Source organism: Leptonotus elevatus, chromosome 11 (assembly GCF_054856555.1).
Source record: "Leptonotus elevatus isolate MCC_2025b chromosome 11, RoL_Lele_1.0, whole genome shotgun sequence".
NCBI lineage: Eukaryota > Metazoa > Chordata > Actinopteri > Syngnathiformes > Syngnathidae > Leptonotus > Leptonotus elevatus.
Genome location: NC_141249.1, coordinates 22375166 through 22396436, shown reverse-complemented (window position 1 = coordinate 22396436; position 21271 = coordinate 22375166). Strand labels below are relative to the sequence as shown.

Below are 21271 nucleotides of genomic sequence, written 5' to 3'. Positions count from 1 at the left end.
CACGTACTAATCATCAATACATTTTAATTTTGTGAAATTTGTGACATTATTAACATGAACTAAAGTAAACTGTTGCATAACGACGTGTTTATTTCACTTAATCTACAACGCAGTTTATTATAACAGCTCAATGGCAAACAGGGAGCACAAGGAGGTAGACCTTAAATAATATCTGATGCGCCTATTGGCTAGCAAGACCCTCAATCGTAGCTTTAGCCCCGCCTCTTCCCCCGCCCACTGCTTGGACCAAGCTCGGTTGAGTTATCTAGTGAGGAGGACCAGTGTAGTGCGGTTGGAGTGCGAGAGGGTCGCGGTCGCGATGAACCGACAGATGAAATAGAGTGGCGAGAAAAAAACAACAACCAAAAATAAGCAAGAAAGACGACTGTTCCAACACGAGAGAACAATGTTCCCGAAAGGCAAAGGAACCCCGGTGCCATCGGACGTCCAAGCACGAGAAAAGTAAGGCGAGAAACAGTGACGAATGTGCTGTCTTTTTTTTTTTTTTTCCTCCCCTCGCAACTTGCCTGTTGTTCGCTGGACAGGCTAGCAAGAGGCGATTTCCTGCTACCGAGAAAGGAATTGAATGAACCGCCTTGTCTATTATCGCCAATGTTTATCGCCTCCCTTTTTAAAGTCTTATTTTAATCTGAATTCATTTTTCCAACCACCTATTCTGTGCGTAAATAGCGACTCGAATAACATAGCAGTAATGTGACATTTTGGCTCGAATCGAAGAGGTAGAAAACAATAACATCGCCTGGCTTGCCCACTACAATGTTTTGTGTGCTGAGCGCTTCCCAAGCTAGCCTCGCTGTGGAGCATTTCGAGGCTTCCTTGCAGACGCTTTGTGTATTTTCTGCACGAGATACTGTTGCTTTCTCCCCCCCCACACTTTGTGTTCAGGGTTTACAGGAGAGCCCCATGTAAGTGTTTGTGCCTCAGCCTGCTTGGCAGCCATTGTTCACAAGGCCTGCACTAGTATGGGAAGACGTTCGAGTATTTATTCGCTATCCTTGTTTTCCAGACATGTACTAGTACACTCTTTGTCCTCACTAGTACGATTCGGTGCGATAGTAGAACGACTAAGGCTAACTAGAATAATGGTTATGTCTTGTCAGTAATGCCTATTTTTTTTTTAATGGCACTAGTGCCACTTTTGGCTTACTAGTATGCAATGAAATCATACTAGTGCTGCACTAGTAACACGAGTACCCCCCCCCCCACTAATAAAATAATGCAATAGTTTTGTAGTGTAATGGAATGACTGAGGCGCACTAGTAATAACGTTTTTCCCACTACTAGTGCCACATTTGGCTTACTAGTATGCAAAGGAGAAGAATAGTAAACTACTGCACTAGTAATGCTACTTCCAGAAGGCAGGTGTCATGCTAGTAGCCTCCACATACTGACATATATCCTTTCTTAAGGTCCATGTACTAGTTGCTCTGCCCTAACTAGTAAAACAATCAACACAACAAACAGGGGCTCTAGTACGATTTGTTTCTTCAAATACTAGTACTACTAGTACACAATTTAACCTTACTAGTAAACCGCGAAACACCAGGTCCAACTAGTAGAGATTTGTCACACTAGTAGTCCAATTGATATCCAGTTTTGGATTACTTTATGCACTAGTATGTTCTGTCAACACTAAAACAATTCAAGCTCACTAGTAGAATGATCAGGGTGCACTAGTAGAACAACTCTTGGTAGTAATATTTTCCCCCACGACTACTGTAGTGCGACTTTTGGGCTACTACTACGCAATTAAACATTACTAGTGAACTACTGTGCTGCACTAGGCCCAACTAGTAGTAGTCGTTGTACACAAACAGCAACCTTATCAAGTATATTGAATAAATGCTCAAGAAGTGGTTTGAGCATTTATACGGTATGTTCTTGTTGTCCATGTACTAGTAGGCTCTTCTCACCCCCCAAAAAATTGCCTTACTAGTGTAGTGAGGACAAACAGGCTACTAGTACAATTGTATTCCCCTAAAACGAGTATCACTATCAAATAAGTTTAGTTAGTTTACAGTCAGTAGTAAGTACATAGTGCACCCGCAACTACCGTCTTTGCTCTCCCTGCTTTCTGTATTCATGTACAGCCTGAATTAAAAGTGCGTTTTGTTTTCTGCAGGTTGGCGCTCTACGTTTATGAGTATTTGCTTCACATAGGAGCACAAAAGTCGGCACAGACCTTTTTGTCAGAGGTAGGTGCCCTTTTACACTAAAAAAAAACAAATGTCCCAAAAAGTGGATATGCAGATTAGTTGCCATCTAGTGTAAGACAATTGAATCATTCTGCCACTCAAAATATGTCACTGGCATAGATTGAAGAACAAAGATACATTGTTTTTAGATTTTTTTTCCCCCTGACCGATGATGTGAAATGTGACTTTTTGCTAGAGAGGTTCAATGCCACTTTTTTTTTTTAAGACCAATACGAGTAAAAGTACTCACTCTTCAAGGACTCACCGGTACCGTACCTCGAGTACTTATGATTTCATAAAATTTAATCTACAGAGGTGATGATTCACTGATGTGTCAAATTGCCGCACTATAGCACCATCTACTGTTGGGGAGGACTTAACTCAATGTCAGATTTTTTTGTAAGGGTTGTTCTAAGATTTTTTGGGGTATCAATACTTGGGGAATGCTACTTGGATGCACAATTAATTGCGTCTTCATTATACAAGAGGCCTTTTCATAATTAATAACATTATTAAGTGGAGTGTATTTTATAAAATGAATATCAACAAAACACTTTGGCCATCTGTGCTATGATGTTTGTGTGGTTCCATACGTGCGTGTCCTTTAATATAAAGTGTCATCAAATTCCAAACACTGTCCCTAGATACGATGGGAGAAGAACATAACACTGGGAGAACCCCCCGGATTCCTGCATTCCTGGTGGTGGTAAGCGACGGTGATCTCGTCCCCCCCCCCCCCCCCCCCGTGTAAACACGCCCGTGGCTTGTTTACACGCTCGGCGTTTTGTCTCACGTCGCCACGTGTCCTCCGCAGTGTATTCTGGGACTTGTACTGCGCTGCGCCGGAGAGGAGAGAGACATGTGACCACTCCAGCGAAGCCAAAGCCTTCCACGACTATGTGAGTAGTTTGTTCATGAAGACCGCAACACTCGCGTCTCCTGAAATGTCACTTTTCAGGAATATTGAAACCACTTTCAACACATTTGATTGGTCAATTATTTGTAAAATAACAGACACACCTTTACAATCAATTTGTGAGAAAATATGAAATTGACCAAATATGGGCATTGGTTTCCGTCAGACTTAAATACTGCCAAGGGGGGGTTTCCATAAAGGGACGAAAAAAATAAATCTTCTTTATTGATTAATTGCAAAAAATAATCAACATGTTAATCAATTATTCAAATAATCGTTTGTTGCATCCCTAGTATAAACATTTTTGAGGGTGGGTCAATTGTTTCAACACTTTTTTTTCCCATCCCATTGACATAATATTTTAAAAATAAAGGAATTTCCTTCTCACAATCCCATTATGTTTAATAAGGCTGTATTGCACATTATTTATTTATTTAATTCATTTTTATTTGCCTTGCCATGTTGATGACGCACCCAACGCAGCAGCTTTTTTTTGGTTTGTGGGAAAACGATGCTGATGTCAGCGTGTCGGGACACGCTGAAGCATATTAGCCTGCAACAGAATAATCTCAATTGATTAGCGGCCGGAGAAGACGGCTATTGGATTCGCAACGTAGGATCAGTCGGTCACACTTTTGTGATTGCGCATCACGTGCGTTCTGTTTATGTTTATGCTGCGTTTTGTAAGGTTTTATCTGTTGCGGTCGTATTACCTGCTCCATGAGCAAGTGTCAATTAGAAGACTTTTGCAGCATCAGCAGAAAAGGACGCCGGCGCTCGCTGGTGCTCAGGGCTGGCGAGAGGGGGGGGGTTGACTCATCAGGCAGGAAGGGGGGGGGGTAGTTGAAATGGCGACGCTGGTGGGTTTGTCTCTTGGCAGATAGTTGTCACGGTAACAAGCCTCCTGGTTCTCGGTGGTGACCTAGGAGCTTGGCGAGCGTCTACGGCGGCGCACTGCCCTTTAAATAACGGCGTCTTGTTATTGCTAGGCCAGCTTTTTCGCTTGAAACGGACATTCTTTCGCTTTGTGTCCCGTGGTTTTTAAATTGAGGATTGCACAGAGTGCAGTGGGTGGTGCCTTGACTTACAAGTGCCCCAGTTTGCATGTTTTTTTCAAGTTACGAGCCAGCTATTTATATTCTCTGTATTGCAAGCCAAAATGAGTTAAATTACTTAGTTATAAGTTATGAGTAGGGTTACAACAAACAATCTATCCATCCATCCATTTTCTTAACCGCTTGTCCTCACAAGGGTCGCGGGGGTGCTGGAGCCTATCCCAGCTGGCTTCGGGCAGTAGGCGGGGTACACCCTGAACTGGTTGCCGGCCAATCGCAGGTCACACAGAGACCAACAACCGTCCACACTCACAATCACACCTTTGGGCAATTTGGAGTGCTCAATTAACCTGACATGCATGTGTTTGGAATGGGGGAGGAAACCGGAGGAAACCCACGCAAGCACGGGGAGAACATGCAAACTTCACCCTGACATACTAATCAGTGCCGCCCTGCAACAAGCAATTACTTTAATAATTGATTAATATGTCAATTACTTTTTTGATTGATTGATTAATTTGATTTGAAAAAAAAACCAATTTCAAATTGACTGCATAAAATGAAAAAACTAAAACAAATATATATATATATATATATATATTTATGTACCTATGTATGTTTTTTTTTTAATTTGATTTCAAAAGTAATTCAGATGTTTACAAATTCCCTACTTTGATTTAATACAAATCATCCCACTATATTATGCATGCATTCATCAGGGAGAGAAAAAAAAATCACATTTTATAGACATAAAAAAAGTTGGCTAGTGTAAAAGTATTCCAGCAGATAATGGGAATATGGAGGAAAAAAACGGGTGGTTTTGGGGGCGTATTATACCCGAGTGTGTTATTCACAGGATTTTATGGTAATTGATTATCAAAACATTTATCGATTACATTTTTTATTTGGTAAGATATAATGTATAATGTAATGCCCTCATATGCGGGCAAGGAGAGCCGCTGAGGCACTTTCATATTTAATACATGGAGAGAAAATATTTAGCTTTATTGAAAATGCTTAAAATCGTCCAACACTTTGGAAGTAGAAAATAATCCATTGGGTGACTTCCAACCATTCTGCGATACCACAATTGCGGTTAAAAATAACCGTCTAGGTAATACTGGCCATATTAAAAAAAAAAAAAAGAAAAGTTTCCTTTAGCTTTCAGAGCCGAAAGTGACCTGAAATTAGGCGGTGGCGGCCACTTCTAAATTACATACACAGAACAAATTTGTGCTTTGAGACTTTTTGTGTTTCATTCCCCGACATCTTGCTTTTCGCTCTGATGTTGTGCATTTGTGGATGTCGGGGGGGGGGGGGGTCAGGCTGTGTGTGTGTGTGTGTGTGTGTGTGGACAGTACTAGTGCTTGGAGCGTAGCCATTGTCTCGGTGTGGGGGAGGTGTGCTTGTGCGCGTCGCTTCGTTGGCCGCCGGCGCTCATAAAGCCCTGGTGTATTCACGCCGGCGATGCTGAATGCTCCCCGAGGGGCCCCGTCGCCATGGCATCCATCGCCGGCTGATTGATGGCTGTCACGGGAGGCGAGGACCGAATTGGTGAAAGGAAAGGGGAGCGGCACTGTGGCATATGCCCAGCATCCACCAGGAGGAGCTGACATAGGCGAGAGGGCTGGGGGTGGGGGTTGGGGGGGGTGTTCCAGACGGGATCCGGGGGTTGCTTTTACGATGTTGAGTAATGGTTAAACATTTACAAGCTAAACACTGGGCCTTTTTTTCCTTTGCGCTTGTTGATTCTAATGGAAGAAGAGGGGCTGTTAAGACCTGGCTTGGTCAGGAGGCCGCAATTGGGTGGTCTCCGTTTGATTTGATAGGCTGTGTTCGAAATCACTGCCAATCCACTACACAGTGGCCGAAAAGTGAGTTTGATATTTTTGGAATGCATTCCGCCAAAAGGATTTTTTCCGTTTCCAGCGAATTTGAGTTTTGGTACAAAGATTAGAAGGGAGGTAGAGTTGTGTCGTGAAAATACCTTAACGCGTAGAGCAACACGTGCTTTGCTAGTATTCGTTTTGTTTAAGTCAATCTAAAACATTCCTTGACAATAATATGTTATATGTGACCTCACTAGTGTAATCATTTATTTTTATTTTTTTTTAAGAGCTCAGTATTGTTCATTCGGAAATGTCATCATCATTGCTCTTTTTTTTATTTTTATTTTTTATATATATATATATATATATATATATTTTTTTTTTTTTTTTTTGTGTGTGTGTGTGTGTGGGTGAGTATGTGTATGTGCGTGCGTGCGTGCGTGATTAGTAGTGTAATCATGACATTCTGATTATTACTACATTTGTGGAATATAAGTTATGTGGCAAACTCCAGCCATTTTTATCCATCTCGGGGGGGGGGGGGGGGGGCATTTTGCCATTTGCTGTCGACTGAAGATGACATCACAGTTGCTCAGGCAACGAACCAATCACAGCTCACATGTTCTCTGAAGCTGAGCTGTGATTGGTTGTTACCTGAGCAACATTGATGTCATCATCAGTCGACAAGTAGCAAAATGGCCGACATTAACCAGAATACCATATTGGCACTAGTGGGTCTGCATAGAACATATTATTGTAAAAAAAAAAAAAAAGGGGGGTTGACTTCCCTTTAAATATACTTGCTGTTCAAATATGTTTATTAGTCATTGTTTATACTCACCTATGTTTGTGTCATCTGGTCCTCCTCCTCTTTAGTTCTTGACCTTTTCTAGCCTCCTCCAGTGACTCAAGAGGTCCGAGAAAATTTTGCCCAGCCGTCTGCTTGTGCGCTTTTCAAACGTGCACGTGTACAACCTCAGTCATGCCTATTGGGGAGGGGGGGTAGTCTGTCTTAAAGAGCCCCCCCTAGGAAGCTGTTAGGAAGGCTTCAGACAAGCGCTCTTAGCCCGAGGCAGGTCTGAGACATCTGCCCCCCTTTCCTGTTTCACAGCGTCTACGCAAAGAGACGGTTTTGTTTTGGCGGCGAGCTCCATTGGGCTACTTTAGGCCTCCAAATACATCTGTCTACTTTTCGTGGGATGAATTAGGACTTTTGTTTGTTCGGTTTGGGACTAAATTCTATTGCTGAATTATTATTATTATTATTATTATTTATGGTATGTTCAGCGGTCTGTAGCAGAAGTACGTGTTTTGGTAATGCAGTTAAAATAAACATAGGATCCGAAAACATGCTTTCATTGTACATGCGGGAAAACACAGATTTAAAAAAAAAAAACAAGCTCATCATAAAGTTGAACTTTCTAAATTGAATCATTCTTCCTGGAACTAGGAAATTTTCCGGACGCTATTAACACCAATAAGAAAAAGTCAAACATGAGCCCAATGTCCAATGATGGACTAGCATGAAATATAAACCGGTACCGTGCCCGTTCCACGTTAACAAGTATTTTCAGATTTGGTTCTTAAGATGAAAAGGACATTGAGGCATTGTGATCGGTTAAAAAAGCTAACATCTCTAATGGTTACGGCCGTTTTACTGCCAGTGCATCATGGGTAGCATCTGTCGAGGTCGAGACACATTCTTGTTGTATAAGAGTGCACAGTCAAATGTCCAATGAGGACAAAAAAAACTTTTGTTTTGTTTTTTTAACCTAAGAAACCTGGTTTGCCTAGAAAAGTAATTTACTAGACATTAAGTGGAATCAAATTGAATGCCTTTCGGGTTGTTGAGCCAAAAGGTTGCGCAAGTGCTTGCTTCGGTGAGACGTGAAAATTCCCAGAAAGGGTTATGATGCCACTCTAATCAACTTCCTCTCTTCTGGGAAGAATTTCTACAAGATGGTGTGTGTGTGTGTGTGTGTGTGTGTGTGTGTGTGTGTGTGTGTGTGTGTGTGTGTGTGTGTGTGTGTGTGTGTGTGTGTGTGTGTGTGTGTGTGTGTGTGTGTGTGTGTGTGTGTGTGTGTGTGTGTGTGTGTGTGTGTGTGTGTGTGTGTGTGTGTGTGTATTTGTGAAAAAAAATGATCTGTTGTTCAACCCACCTGTTTTGTTTTGGTTTCTTCGGTACGAAGTCTTTATGGACCTTCCGCTCGTAGAAGAGATTGGGACCTTATCCTGACGGTTCCACAATATTGGAGGCGTTCAGTGGCTCGTAATCAAAATATGGAAAATAATAATTCGAGGAAAAACAGGTGATCTAGCACATTTCCCAAATAAATAATCAGATTATTCAATACCTAAAATGAATCCTTAATAAACTGTGACATAAGCGCTGACCTACATTGACAACCTCAATTCTAACATTTGTTCCATGAAGTTAATTTATTCCCAACAGTCTATTTTCTTCATTTCTGAGTGTTTCTTGTGCTGCTTTCAGTCACTTTATATGGATCGAAGTGTTTTTTGGCTGCCGTATCAATTGAATTTGCGCAGCGTCGTCGGAACCATTAGTGCCGGCTGACTTATTAGAAACTGGCCTGTTTCTGTAACCAATCCAGATTTCAGGGAGCCAAACTTGTTCCAGCAAACTTTGACTAGCAAAACATCACGGTAGCGATCTGTGCACAAGAATAACCTTTTTGAAATTAGCTCAATGTTGATTCTGAATCGCTGCAGATGCTGTACATGGCATAGTTGTATTATTACATTCTTTTTGTTTAGTATTGTTGGTTTCAAAATGTCCAACATGAAACATTAATGCCACCTAGTGGCAGAAATTTATGATTAAAATTTTCGCACTCATTTAACTGTTTAGCTTATCGTTTTGAGTCATATCATTTTATGAATTACTATAAAAACACTATATTAATTAACTAAAATATACAAATGTGTCTTTAGAAAGCATATTTGTCCACTTTTATGTTCATTAAAAAGTCTATGGAAAACTTGAAAAATATATTATTGTACATTTAGAACAGATATAATGTGTGATTGATTTGCGATTAATCACAAATTATGGAAATCATGCGATTAATTACGAACAAAAGTTTCATTTGAAAACTGTATTAAAAAGCATTAAATTAGATTTGCAAACGCAAATGCATGGCAACAAAAACCACAAACCTCTGTCTTCAAATCCTGTCAATTGACTGCATTTTTTTGGGTGCATTTACCCCCTCTCACTATCCTATAACATCAGCGTGTAAAGTCTTACAAAATGCGTGTTTGTTTGCCCGCCATTGAGGTGTTGGCACCTTGACTTCTCTTTCTGGCCTCACTTCTCTCCCGGCTGAGGTATTTCACAGTGGCCCTGCAGTGGCAGCCTGCGCAGATATAATTAGGGGGGAGGTGCAGTCGATACAGGGAGTGTGTTGGCTGTTGACCAGTAATGTCTTTAGCACTGGAGGGCCCCAGACAGCGTTTGCATATTTGAGTGGGGCTGAACGGACCGGTCCATCCGTCCATCCGTCCATCCGTCCATCCATCCATCCATCCATCCATCCATCCATCCATCCATCCATCCATCCATCCCTGTCGTAATCGCTCCTCGTTGGCGCGACCAAAATGGAGCGAAACGGGGCTTTCTCCTGTCGCGGGGGCTCTTCTTCGGACGGCGAACAGCGCCAGCGCTTAGAAGGCATTAGCGCATCTCATGTTGCCTTCGCTACATGGGAAGAAAACCCCGGGCAATTAGGAGTGTGTGACCAAAAGCAAATGGCACATTAGTGAATTAGGCCTGCGGTTTGTGCAGGAAATCGGTCCGGTTTGCCTCTGCTTCTGTGGAGCAGCACTTTGGAGCCACCGGCTCACGGAGTCCCTCCTGATGCTTATCTCATTCACGACATCGTGGGTCAGCAGCGCTCGGGATTCGACTCAAGGACCGGATGGAGGTTTTTGAACTGGTCGTACCTCCACCTGTTTACATGATATAGGGGAAACATATACCGTATTTATTTATATATTTTTATATATATATATATAAGTCAACCCTCCATTAAAAAACAATAACTGGGACGAAATCAGTATGCAATCTCGTCGACTAACGAAGACAAGGCGAAAATGCACTTCACTTAATAAAAACTGGACTAAAATTTATGGACGTTTTAGTTCATGAACAAAAAAACGTGACGAAAATGATCAGATTTGATCAAATCTTGTCTCTGTCGCTGTGACACTGTCATGTGACCCACGGTGACACGCCCCCTTTCATTCTGCAGCTAGCGAGTGCAACATGCACAAACACATGGGACAGACGGGAGGTGGATTCACGGCGAAAGGTTAAAAAGAAAAAAGAAGAAAAAAAAGATCGGAGGTGCCAAGAATAGAATAACAAGCCGGTTTTTTTTCAATTACTTGCCGTTTTTTTGTTGTTGCTATTTGTGGCTGGGCTCAGTGCCTACACTGTCTATGGCTGGTCAATCTTCAGATTTGTCATTTCAAACATTTTTCCAGGGCATCAGATCGCTGCCAAGGACTACATAAGTAGCCCACGGGCCTATTCTAATAGCAGCTCCCCAATGATGGGACATCGTGATCTCTTAGGAATGTTGTAGATCGTAGTGATGATTTGAAAATGCTAACACTTTTAGAGATTTGTTAAAATGGGACGATTACTGCCAGCGGCTGTTGTTATGCCCATTGTTCTCTCGTCCCTGCAGGTCTAAAAGCACCGCTGTCTGAATCCCACCTGGCATTTGTAGAAAATGTCTAATGAGCTTTTTTTGTCTTCTCTGTTACCCAGAGTGCAGCAGCGGCCCCCAGCCCCGTAATGGGCGGGATGCCCCCTGGTGAGGGCATGCCAGGAGGACCCATGCCACCTGGATTTTTCCAGGTCAGTGCAACATCCATTGATAGCATTTTTTTTTTTTTTAAATCGGTTTTGTCAATTAATTCCAATTTGTCAACGTGATAAAAAAACAAAAAAAAATTCTTTGGGTGGCTTCCATAGTTCAGAATGCGTCCCTGCTGACATGCATTGCTTTCATGGCTGCCAACAGAGAAATAACAGCATTATTTAGGCCCTATACTGATGATCTAAAAAGGGAACAAGGCGATCTAATTTTATGACTCCTTCATTGGATTCCGGTTTTTGTGTACACGTGTGCGTGCTCACGTCAGTGTCAAAATGTTTGTTTGTTTCTGCAAAATTTGCATGAGCACATATTGAGTCATCTCAAGTATGCCCTCTTGTTCATTACGTTAACAGCTTTGCTTGGTGCAGTTATTTAACCCTTCCATCGATCCGAGGATCATTTTGTGCTCTTTCTGTTGTTGTCAAGCCTTATTGACGGGATTTTATGGCTTTTAGGTGATATTTCTTTTTAAAAACATTGATAATTGTTACCTGAAAATACTTTTTTTGTGTGTGTATGTTTTTGCCAATTTACAAACAGTTCCCGACCGCTGGCTGGCTGGATTAATAGATAACGGACTTTGTATACCTTCCGATCAAATGTGATCTCCAATACATGCGATGACACGGCATTATACTGTCGCAGACGTGCTGATGTTTGCTGCTGTCCTCGACTCTACATAGTGAACTTGTAGTAAACGTGGCAGATGTTTAGTATGCGCGGCCCTGCACGGGCCCGTCCACTGCTGTAAACAGCCAGGCGTGGTGCGGCCATTTTCCCTAATGGAGAAATGGAAGTATAATCAATATCTCATGAAGCTTGACGTGTTGGGCGATTGTGTGGAGGAAAGTCGGGGATGTTAACTCTTAAAGAAGTCTTTTAAATATAGTCCGTCATTTGTCCTTCAAAAATAGTTGACTTACCAAAAACGGGTGTAAAAATATTCTGATTGTTTTGTCTGTATGGTCACAACAGGCAACAGTGAACAATTCTTCGAAAAAGGCTGTTTATAATATTGACACTAACTGAGTGTCTTTCACTTCTATAATATTAATTAAATGTATTTGTTTTTATGACTGGACAGCCGACAACCCATACACGCCCGTGCAAGCCGTTGAAGTGACAGGGTGGCCATCTTGTTCTAGCATTGGGGCGGGGTTTGTTTTTTAACAAGTTAAAGAAAAAACTGTATGTGCTGATTTGAAGACCCCCTTTTTCTTCAATTAGATTATTAGATTTGGCAGAGGCATCTTTTGTTGAATTACAGTTTTAATTCTTTAATTTAAAAATATACAAGTTTCCTCCTGTAAAGATCATTATTGTATTTAAGGCAAGTTGTAAAATGCCTGAAGTCCTCTTGTTTATGTTTAACAAATTTAAAACATCATAAATCATGCTTTTTCCACTAAGTCCTGTCTCAAACGTTCTCCAATTTGGATACTGTAAATGTATAGGATCGTATGCCGAGAAACGTTTCTTGGGAGGAGCAATATGGCGGCCTCGCGGCTTCAAAAGTCTTGGCTTATCGTCAAACATTTAGATCAGTGCTCTCATTAAGTCCATCGAGCTTGCTTGTTTTTAGGCAGTTCGCCCCCTGGTGGTTGGCTGACTACTTGTTGCCAAAGTGCTTGATTGCAACAGAGCCTCGCATTTTAAATGTAAATCACCGACAATCGGGTTCATTTACCGGCGGCGGCCCAAATCGTGATCACGGCGATTCAAATTCGATTAATCGCGCAGCCGTGCCTGCCGCCCAGTCAAAAAGCAAACGGGACAAAATGTCTCTTGAGGGGTTAATTAAATAACTGCCTTGCTGTTAACTTAATGAACAAGAGGCCACTCTTAGGATGACTCGATACGTGTTCATGCTAATTCCGGGAACAAACATTTTTGACACCGACGTGAACGCGCACACGCGTATCCACAAAACCGGACTCCATTTCTCAAAATTGGATCCTCTCGTTCTCTTTCAGATCCCTCAGCATTAGCTTCCTAGCATACGTGCGAGCGCTAAGTGTTGTTGTGAAGCTAATTGCACTGAGCCTAATTGATGCTGTTATTTTAGGGGGGGGGGGGGGGGGGGAATTCGCGTTGATAGCATGCTCGTCAGTTCCTTGATTGACAGGCAAGAGAGAGCCCACATCCTCTTCTCTCATTCAAGGCCAAGCCTCACATGCTTGCTCCTCTCTGCTCAGCTCCCCTGACTGCGTTTGGAACGCGATAGCGAGCTTATTCTGTTTTTTTTTTTGTTTTGTTTTTTGCATCTCTCGCTCTCCAACTGTCCTCTGCCCTGCAGTAACCCTGCTTCTCTTTTTCTGTCTTTCCCCCCCCCCCCCCCCTTTCCCTCTCTTTTGCCGTCATTTTGTGCAATGCCGCAGGGTCCTCCCGGTCCCCAGGGTTCTCCTCACCCTCAGCCTCCTCCCCCTAACAATATGATGGGACCCCACAGTCAGGTAACGCTTCTCCCTCTCCGGCCCTCCTCCGTTCTCCGTTTTTTGCTGTCTGCGGTCATTTCGCGGCGCCGCCTGGAAGCGCTCGGTGCTTCGCGCTTTTGCTCTTTTTGTCTCAGCCCGATGCTTTTTTTTTACGCCGGCTCAGTGCTCGCACAATGGAAGGAAGGAAGGAAGAGCATTGGGGGCTTTAAAAAATCGAAATCTGACGCTGATGTCTTATTTGTGTCGCAGTCCTTCATGTCGCCTCGTTTCGCCGGCGGGCCGAGAGGTCCCCCCATCAGGATGGCAAACCAGGTAGAAGTCAAACACACAAACGGAAAAAAGAATTAACAAAACATTCAGTTAGGCCTTTTTTTGTGAATTATAGTAATACCTTGACTTACAACTGCCTCAACTTGTGAGTTTTTTTTTTGTCATTTTGATCAGTGTTTTAAAAGGAATACTTGACTCATTGAGCCATTTTCCATTTCCAAGACATTTTTTAACGACCAATCGCGGTTCACCCGTTGTCTGTGTTTGGTCAGCAAACGGAGCCATGATTGGTCGTTACCTACTTCCTCAGCACAGGTGATGTCATCTTCAGTCGACAGCAAGTGGGAAATTTTATATTTAAAAAGGTATTAATTGTGCATGAAACATAATTAAATTATCAAATTAATTCTGGACAAAATGTTAACTTTTTACTGCTGAAAATGTCTCAATGAATCAAGTATCCCTTTATTCACGATTATGAATTACACATGTTCATTGAGTTAGGGAAAATGTTTATTTTTATTGTAATACTTTTGAACAAACTATATGCAAAGTAGTTAAAGTTAAAATAAATGGATCAGCATTTTCCAATCGATGATACATATTTTTTATGAATTAAATTTACCCAAGAATTCAAAAATCACCCTGTGCTAACTCAATAAATATGCTATTATCATGTTTAATTTCACTAATTTAATCGAGACTTAATCGTGTGTCGCCCCCCGGTGGTTGGCTGACTTCTGTCAACGGTGCATTATCAAATTAGAAAAAGGTGAATCTGAAATTAGGGATGCACGATAAAGCTATTTTCAACATATAACGTGGACAAAAAAATTTACTTTCTGATGTACTTCTCCCTCACAGCCACCAGGCGGCGGACCCGGCCCACATCCCATGTTGCCTAATATGGACCCAACACGACCACAAGGTTCCCATTTCCTCCATCATTGCTCTATATATATTACCATATTTCCTCAAGTTGAGCATTTGTTTACACAATTGTCAGGTTTATTAGAAAGGAGACTATTCTTTATTGGCAACTGCCTTCATCTCCACCAGGTCATCCAAACTTGGGGCCCATGCCGAGAATGAGCGGCCCTCGAGGAATGGGGCCCATGGGGGCCGGCCCACAGGTAAACCAAACTCACTTCTATAGTTTGACTGGTCCTGCAACCTTGTACTCGGGTGCGACTCGTATATGTTAAATACCTGTCCTCTAAATCGTGTTAATGGCAGTCAACGAGTTCCGGTTGGGTTCGAAATTTCTACTTCTGACGACAAGAACAAACGATGTCTTTTCAGAATTTTGGCGGAGGGATGAGGCCCCCGCACAACACCATGGGTCCCGGCATGCCGGGCGTCAACATGTGAGCCTCCAATTCCTTCACAAATCGTCTTCAAACCAGATCACGACAGTCACGTTTAACACGACCTTTGCCTTGCAGGGGCCCGGGGACTGGTCGGCCATGGCCCAATCCTAACAATGCTAATTCTGTGAGTACACACGCACACACACACAAGAGTAAAGACCGACAAGTTACGGTTCGAATTCAGCGAGATCTCCTCTCCGAGCTTTCAAGGCCCACAGAATTTTGTGTTTTATTGCTATAAAAACATGGAACCTGCCAAAAGAAAGATTCGAGTCTCCTCTTTAATCAGGAATAAAGTATATTTGTAATCTGTTTCGGTTTTGCAGCAATTATTATTAGAATAAAGCTAAGTTTAATCAATATTCACATTCCTGTTGAAAACACTGGCAAAAAGTTTGTTGCAAAATGGCTTTGGCTGATCTCTTATACTCTGCTGGCATCTGCTGGCCGTTTTTTTTGTAATAACTATCTTTGCTTTTAGCCACCTCTTCATCTCAGAAGCTACATCAAAGCCTTCTGTTTGCTGTTGCATTAAAAACAATAAAAAAAAACGTATAGATGGGTTTTTGGGAGTGAAGGACAAAGTATTTAAAAAAAAAAGCGTATTCACACGTTTTGGGGTTTGAATGAGTTAAACCTGACGCAATGATGAATAATGGCGTTTTTGGTTCCAGATGCCTTACTCATCACCATCTCCCGGCGCGTACGGGGTGAGATGACGTTGTTGCTCTTCTAATGTCACATTTTGCAAAACAAAATCGCATTTTTCGCCAATGTTGAATTATATGTCATGTTCTAATGAAGGGAGCATCTGGAGGCGGACCACCAGGGACTCCCATCATGCCCAGCCCCGCAGGTCACTACTTCCTGCTCTCACGTGCCACCATATTCATGCATCGTTCACGTACATTTTCTGTGCCCCGCCATGTTGTGGTTTGTGTGTGTGTGTGTGTGTGCGGGTTTGAGCATGGGGATGCTGGGTTATCTTTTTTATTGTACTATGGATGTTTTAATTGTTCAGCACCTTGAGTTGCGTTTTAATGTATGAAAAGGTGCTATATAAATCAAGTTTGATTGATTGAATACTTATTTAAAAAAAAAAATTCCTTTTTAAACAGACTCCAACAACTCTGGTGACAATTTGTACACCATGATTAACACTGGACCCGGCAATCGAAATAATGTAAGCAAATACTTCTCATGTATTTTTTTTTTTTTAAATTCTATTTATTTATTCGGCCTTCGAGTGGCCATGTAATCCCACACGCCGCGTTTCCGCTTCAGTTCCCCATGGGCCCCGGCTCTGATGGGCCCCTGGGAGCCATGGCTGGGATGGAACCACACCACATGAACGGATCACTAGGTAACATCGCGCACCATCAACATGATACGAAACGTTTTTGTTTGGAGCACTTTTGAGATTTCTTTGAAATGTAAAGTGCATTACAAATAAAATTTCTTCTTATTATTATTATTATCAAAAGAACATATTTCATGTTTGCCAGAAGTCAAACAACAGCGCAATTGCATTAATTAGCAAAAAAAATAATCATTACCCCCAAAAAAAAACCCATAACCTTTTTTTATTCTTTTTTTTAGGCTCTGGTGATTTGGACGGAATGAACAAGGTAAAAAAACGTTTGCAAGCAGCCGTGTGAGCAAACAGTCTCTTCTCTGCATCCACACGATAACAATTTTCTTTTTCCTCCCACAGAATTCTCCAAACAATTTAAGTGGCATTAGCAATCCTCCCGGGACCCCGAGGGATGATGGCGAGCTGAGTGGGAACTTCCTCCACTCTTTTCCGAGCGACAACGTAGGGTCACGCTTCTCTTGTACTGTCACTCGGGGGGGGGGGGGGGGGGGGGGGGTCAGATTCTCCCGTCGGTGCTGAAGTCATTTTAAATGCTAAATTAACTTGCCTCGTGGATCCGGAAGTGAGACCGATCGCCGGCGGTGGCGAGCGCGTGGCTCATCGACAGGCTACCTTGAAGGAGCGTGTGGTTTTTTTTGCATTCACTTTTTAATTCATCCAAAGTGAATCCTGTTTTTCCACCAATAAATATAATGTCAACATTCGGCGGTTAGTGTATTGTTGTAGTTAAACAACACAAATAAACAAAGATACGCTCTAAAAACAGTTGGGTCGAAAAGAACCCAACTAAGGGTCGAAAATGGACCCATCCTCTAATTGGGTCAAAAAATTGGGCCATTCTGTATAAAACAACCCAGAAAGTTGGGATGGATGGAAAGATGAATCGATAGAGCACAAAACAAATGATGGCCTATAAACCAAAATGTATTGGAAAGTTTGGACTCATTAAAGTGGCCAAATAGCAGCTAAACACATCAACAATGAAAATTAAACGTTCTTCGTCAAGGAGTTTTTTTCTCCTCATTTTTTAAATTTGGGGGATTTTTATCCCATGTGCCCATTTTTTTTGTGGGAAACAAACAGGTATTGAAATTTAATCTGCGTTTCCTGAAGATTTGTGGGAGTTTGTGAAAAATTAAAATAAATAAATAAATAAATAAATGTCTGGATCATTTCAAGTTATTTATTGGAATTGACCTGCTTGAATTTCAATAAAAAAAATTTGGGGAAAAGTTTAAGTGTTCTAAAACCTTACTCTAGTATTTTTTATTTAAACACCGAAGTGTTCAACCAAACAATTTGGTTTAACGAAATTGTGCTAGCTTAATGCTAAAATAGAACAGTATACTGTCACAGTAACAAAAATATTCAACCACATTGTTTCTTGAATTTCTTGTTCATTTTAATGCTCATTTTACTTGAAGAATAAAATAATTGTATATGTTCCATTTGACATGCTTACATGTTCATTATTTTATGTTTGTCTTTTTTCTTTTAATTTTTTAAATTCAATGAATTGTATTCATAGTGATTTTGGTTATTATCAAGAAAAACATGGAAAATGGCTATAGATATCAGCTATTATGAGCATTTTTTTTTGTTGTCATTATATTTGTCCAAACAAATGTAGCAGATCTTAAAACTGACAATGTGACGTTCTAAACTCTTGTCCTCTTCTCCTCTAGTACTCTCCAACCATGACGATGAGCGTGTGACCTCCCCCCCGAGCCCTTTCCTCTCTCCCCCTTGCCAGCCTTACCCTTCGTAATTTGCCATCATTCCAAGGATTCGAACCCCCACGCCGCCCTCCTGTCAGGCACCGCCAAACGCATCAGCAGAAAATCAGGGATCCAGACTTGAGGTCAGAAATGCTGAAACGCGGGGAAACAAAATGTCTCGTGTGTCTCTCACGGGACAAAAACAGCTACTGAAACGATTGATCAACAATGGCCGCACGTTAGCCCCGCCCCCAGACAGATGGTTGACCTCTTCTGGGAAATAACGTGTGCAGGAAGTGTCCCCCCTTGTCGGGGTCAGGTCCACTTCAAACACTGGAGTGTACATACATGTATATGTGCATCGTGAGCTTTTCCCATTTTTTTTGCTTTTTTGCTGCTCGCCATACGTGCCCTCCTCACCGCCGCATTCGCTCGGACTTTTACAGCGTTCCCCCACGTGGTCGGGATCCCACTCGGGCCCAACCAATACGGATTTTTTTTTTTATTCTGATATTTAACAGAATGAGATTCCGATAAGTGATTAATTGAAAAATATATAATGATTAGAATGACTTTGTAATTGGTCAACAGAGAGAAAAGGTGGCAAAAAGTGGCTGCCTTTTTCCCCTCGGGAGAATGTTATATTAGTCTTATGTTGTAATGTGTTGATGTAAAGAAAAAAATAAGCAAAAATGTGGCAAAAAGGCCCAGTTTTAAAATGGCTATTATTGGCCTATTTGCCTTTTTTTTTTTTTTTTTTTTTTTACTAAGTAGAGCTTTGGCGCCGTTTTGTAGCATCTTGGTGCCAAGAAGCTATGTTGAAATGAGGAGGTGGAGCTTTCGCGAGTCAATTCCAAAGCACTGTTGAATATAAGTAGTGCTTTGGCGCCGTATTGTTGCCAAGAAACATGGATGCCGTGAGGAAAGCAGTTAACGGGTAGTGATGGGAAAATGAAGCTTCATGAAGCACTTGTGATATTTTTTTTGACTCCCCTAGATGGTGCTATTGGTTGAAATATATAAAGGCGAGTGCAAAGGAAATTGATTACATTTCCACTGCATCTTTCAACCAAGAGTGGCATCTAGAGGAGTCAAAAAATATTACAAGTGCTTCATGAAGCTTCATTTTCCCATCACTAGTTTACGGGTCAAGCCAAATAGAAAAATATTGCTTCGCTGCCACCTTGTGGCATCTTGAAGCGCTCGTCCATTACCGCAGATTTTCGATATCCGTTGGTGGGGGAATGCTGTCGTTCCGGCTTGCGGGTTCCAAACATGCGCCCGCTCTTTCAACTGCTGAAGATTGTTGCATTTTTACACTTTATTTTTTTTATTTTTTATTTCTTTCAACTTTCCTAGTAAATCCGTCTGGTTACCAGATGTGGGCCCAACAAATTAACGTAGACGCTTGAGCATTTATTCCACTTTTTGCTATTCCATCTTAAGGTTTATTTATCCATGATAGTACACAGACTAGTGGAACAACTCTTACTGGTAATGTTTTTTTCCACTCCTGCACATTACCAGGAAAACTTTAGCTTACTAGTAGAGCAACTACTGTGCACTACTAGTGAAGTAGTAGTACTAGTGAAGTGCTAGATCAGGGGTCCCAAGAATAATAACCGTTCAAATTTCAACTTGCTTCCAAAATTCACACCTCACGGGGGTATATCTTGTCTGATTCCACATAATTTCCAGTATTGGCACAATTTAACGATAAATATCAACTTTTCCTCTTTGCTTTTAATGGGACTGACGTTGAAATTTGTCAGCATCCGATGACACTTTTCAAAAATAATGACGCCATTAGCCACGAATTTGAACGAGTCAATTTGGGTCAGTGCTTGGAGCGATTGCTTGCCACCGCGGAGAACCTGGGTTCAAACCGCGGAGAACCTGGGTTCAAACAGCGGAGAACCTGGGTTCAAACCGCGGAGAACCTGGGTTCAAACCTCGCTCGGACCACATTTGAGTACAGACTACATTTCAGATTAGGAAATAGATGATAATTTCTCTGAAATGATGAAATCCCATTTTAGACAGATTGCAGTTCAAGTTTTTTTTTGTATTTATTTGTCCTTTAACTACAATTAAAAAATTATTGTAATTTTCACATAATTTATCTTTCAATTTACTTCATTAGCACATGCGTTCAAATCTTAGCATTTCTGCAGAAATTGCACTTTGTCGAGTTAGAATTTTTATTATTATGATGTTAATGATTTCTCAGGTGGTATCAAGGTAGGAAACAAATAACAATAGCTAGACTTTATTTCTGTAAATATCTGCAAGTGATCACTTCTACATTCCTAGGATTTTTTGTTTGCCAAATGTGTGCTGGAAGGTCAAAAGTGGGAAGGGAAAAAAAAAGATTACTAGTAAGACAGGAGTTGTACTCGGCTGCTGCATTGCCTTCCTATAGTGAGTATAGTAGTACATGGAATTTAAATTGGATATCAAGGATGTGGAATAAATGTTCAGCTGACTGTCCAGACACTCTCGAAGTGTACAACATACAACCTAGTGCTGCCCCCAAGTGGACGCTTGGTTAATTGTTTTTAATTTTTTTTACTGTGGTCCTGTCAAAGTAACTTCAAGTTGATATTTTTTTTTTTTGCCACCCCCACGTTTTTTTTAATGTGATATTTTGATACAGTGTTGGACTCTATATTATTGGCCCATTTATCTCAAGTTAGTCGGCGCCGTTCTAAATTTAGCAGCAGTCTTGTAAATGTGATGAGGAATTTTGTAGGGGGCTCATTTTCTTTCCTCTCCTTGTGAACATTACACACGCTTGTCCTATGTTGTCTTTTATTTGCTTCTATTTTTTTTTATTTCAAAAATTGAGGAAAGATTGATTGTTAATATAATTTTACAATAACTTAACTTCTAGTGTCTTTTTTTGTATTATTATATTTTGAATTTTTCCACTCACTGGGAACATATGAACGCGGCGGACACGATTGCTATTTATTAGACAGTTAACAGACATTATCATTCAACTGAGGCATGGAATAAAATGTGGCTTTAATACAAAAAAAGTAGCATGATCTGTCTCCAGTTTTCATCAAGTCCTGTATTAACCCACTTGTTTTTGTATAAACATAACAAGAAAAGAGTGAATTAACTCTAGTTTATATAAGACGTTGATCCATAATACAAAATTCTACAAAACGG

The 21271-nt window shown here is 41.2% G+C and overlaps 1 protein-coding gene across 2 annotated transcripts; it reads left to right on the top strand.

The window, feature by feature from the left end:
* Positions 1-254: 254 nt before the first annotated feature.
* On the top strand, positions 255-20980 carry ssbp3b (single stranded DNA binding protein 3b). 2 transcript variants are annotated; one of them, XM_086088546.1, is made up of 18 exons: positions 255-462; positions 2144-2216; positions 2861-2922; positions 3031-3115; positions 10815-10904; positions 13305-13379; positions 13611-13673; positions 14496-14559; positions 14691-14764; positions 14934-14998; positions 15077-15125; positions 15676-15711; positions 15806-15857; positions 16120-16184; positions 16286-16364; positions 16601-16629; positions 16716-16817; positions 18062-20980. In XM_086088546.1, the coding sequence occupies exons 1-18, from the start codon at positions 407-409 to the stop codon at positions 18089-18091; spliced, it is 1149 nt and encodes a 382-aa protein (XP_085944672.1). In that variant the 5' UTR covers positions 255-406; the 3' UTR covers positions 18092-20980. The 2 variants fall into 2 exon arrangements, with proteins under 2 accessions (XP_085944672.1, XP_085944674.1); XM_086088548.1 differs by lacking the exon at positions 13305-13379.
* Positions 20981-21271: the final 291 nt, after the last annotated feature.

Bases quoted from the DNA above. Each gene is read 5' to 3' on its own strand.
- ssbp3b (XM_086088546.1), top strand. From the start codon at position 407: ATGTTCCCGAAAGGCAAAGGAACCCCGGTGCCATCGGACGTCCAAGCA. The intron at 15,712-15,805 runs GTGAGATGACGT...GTTCTAATGAAG, and splicing joins CATCTCCCGGCGCGTACGGG to GGAGCATCTGGAGGCGGACC. The intron at 15,858-16,119 runs GTCACTACTTCC...CTTTTTAAACAG, and splicing joins CATCATGCCCAGCCCCGCAG to ACTCCAACAACTCTGGTGAC.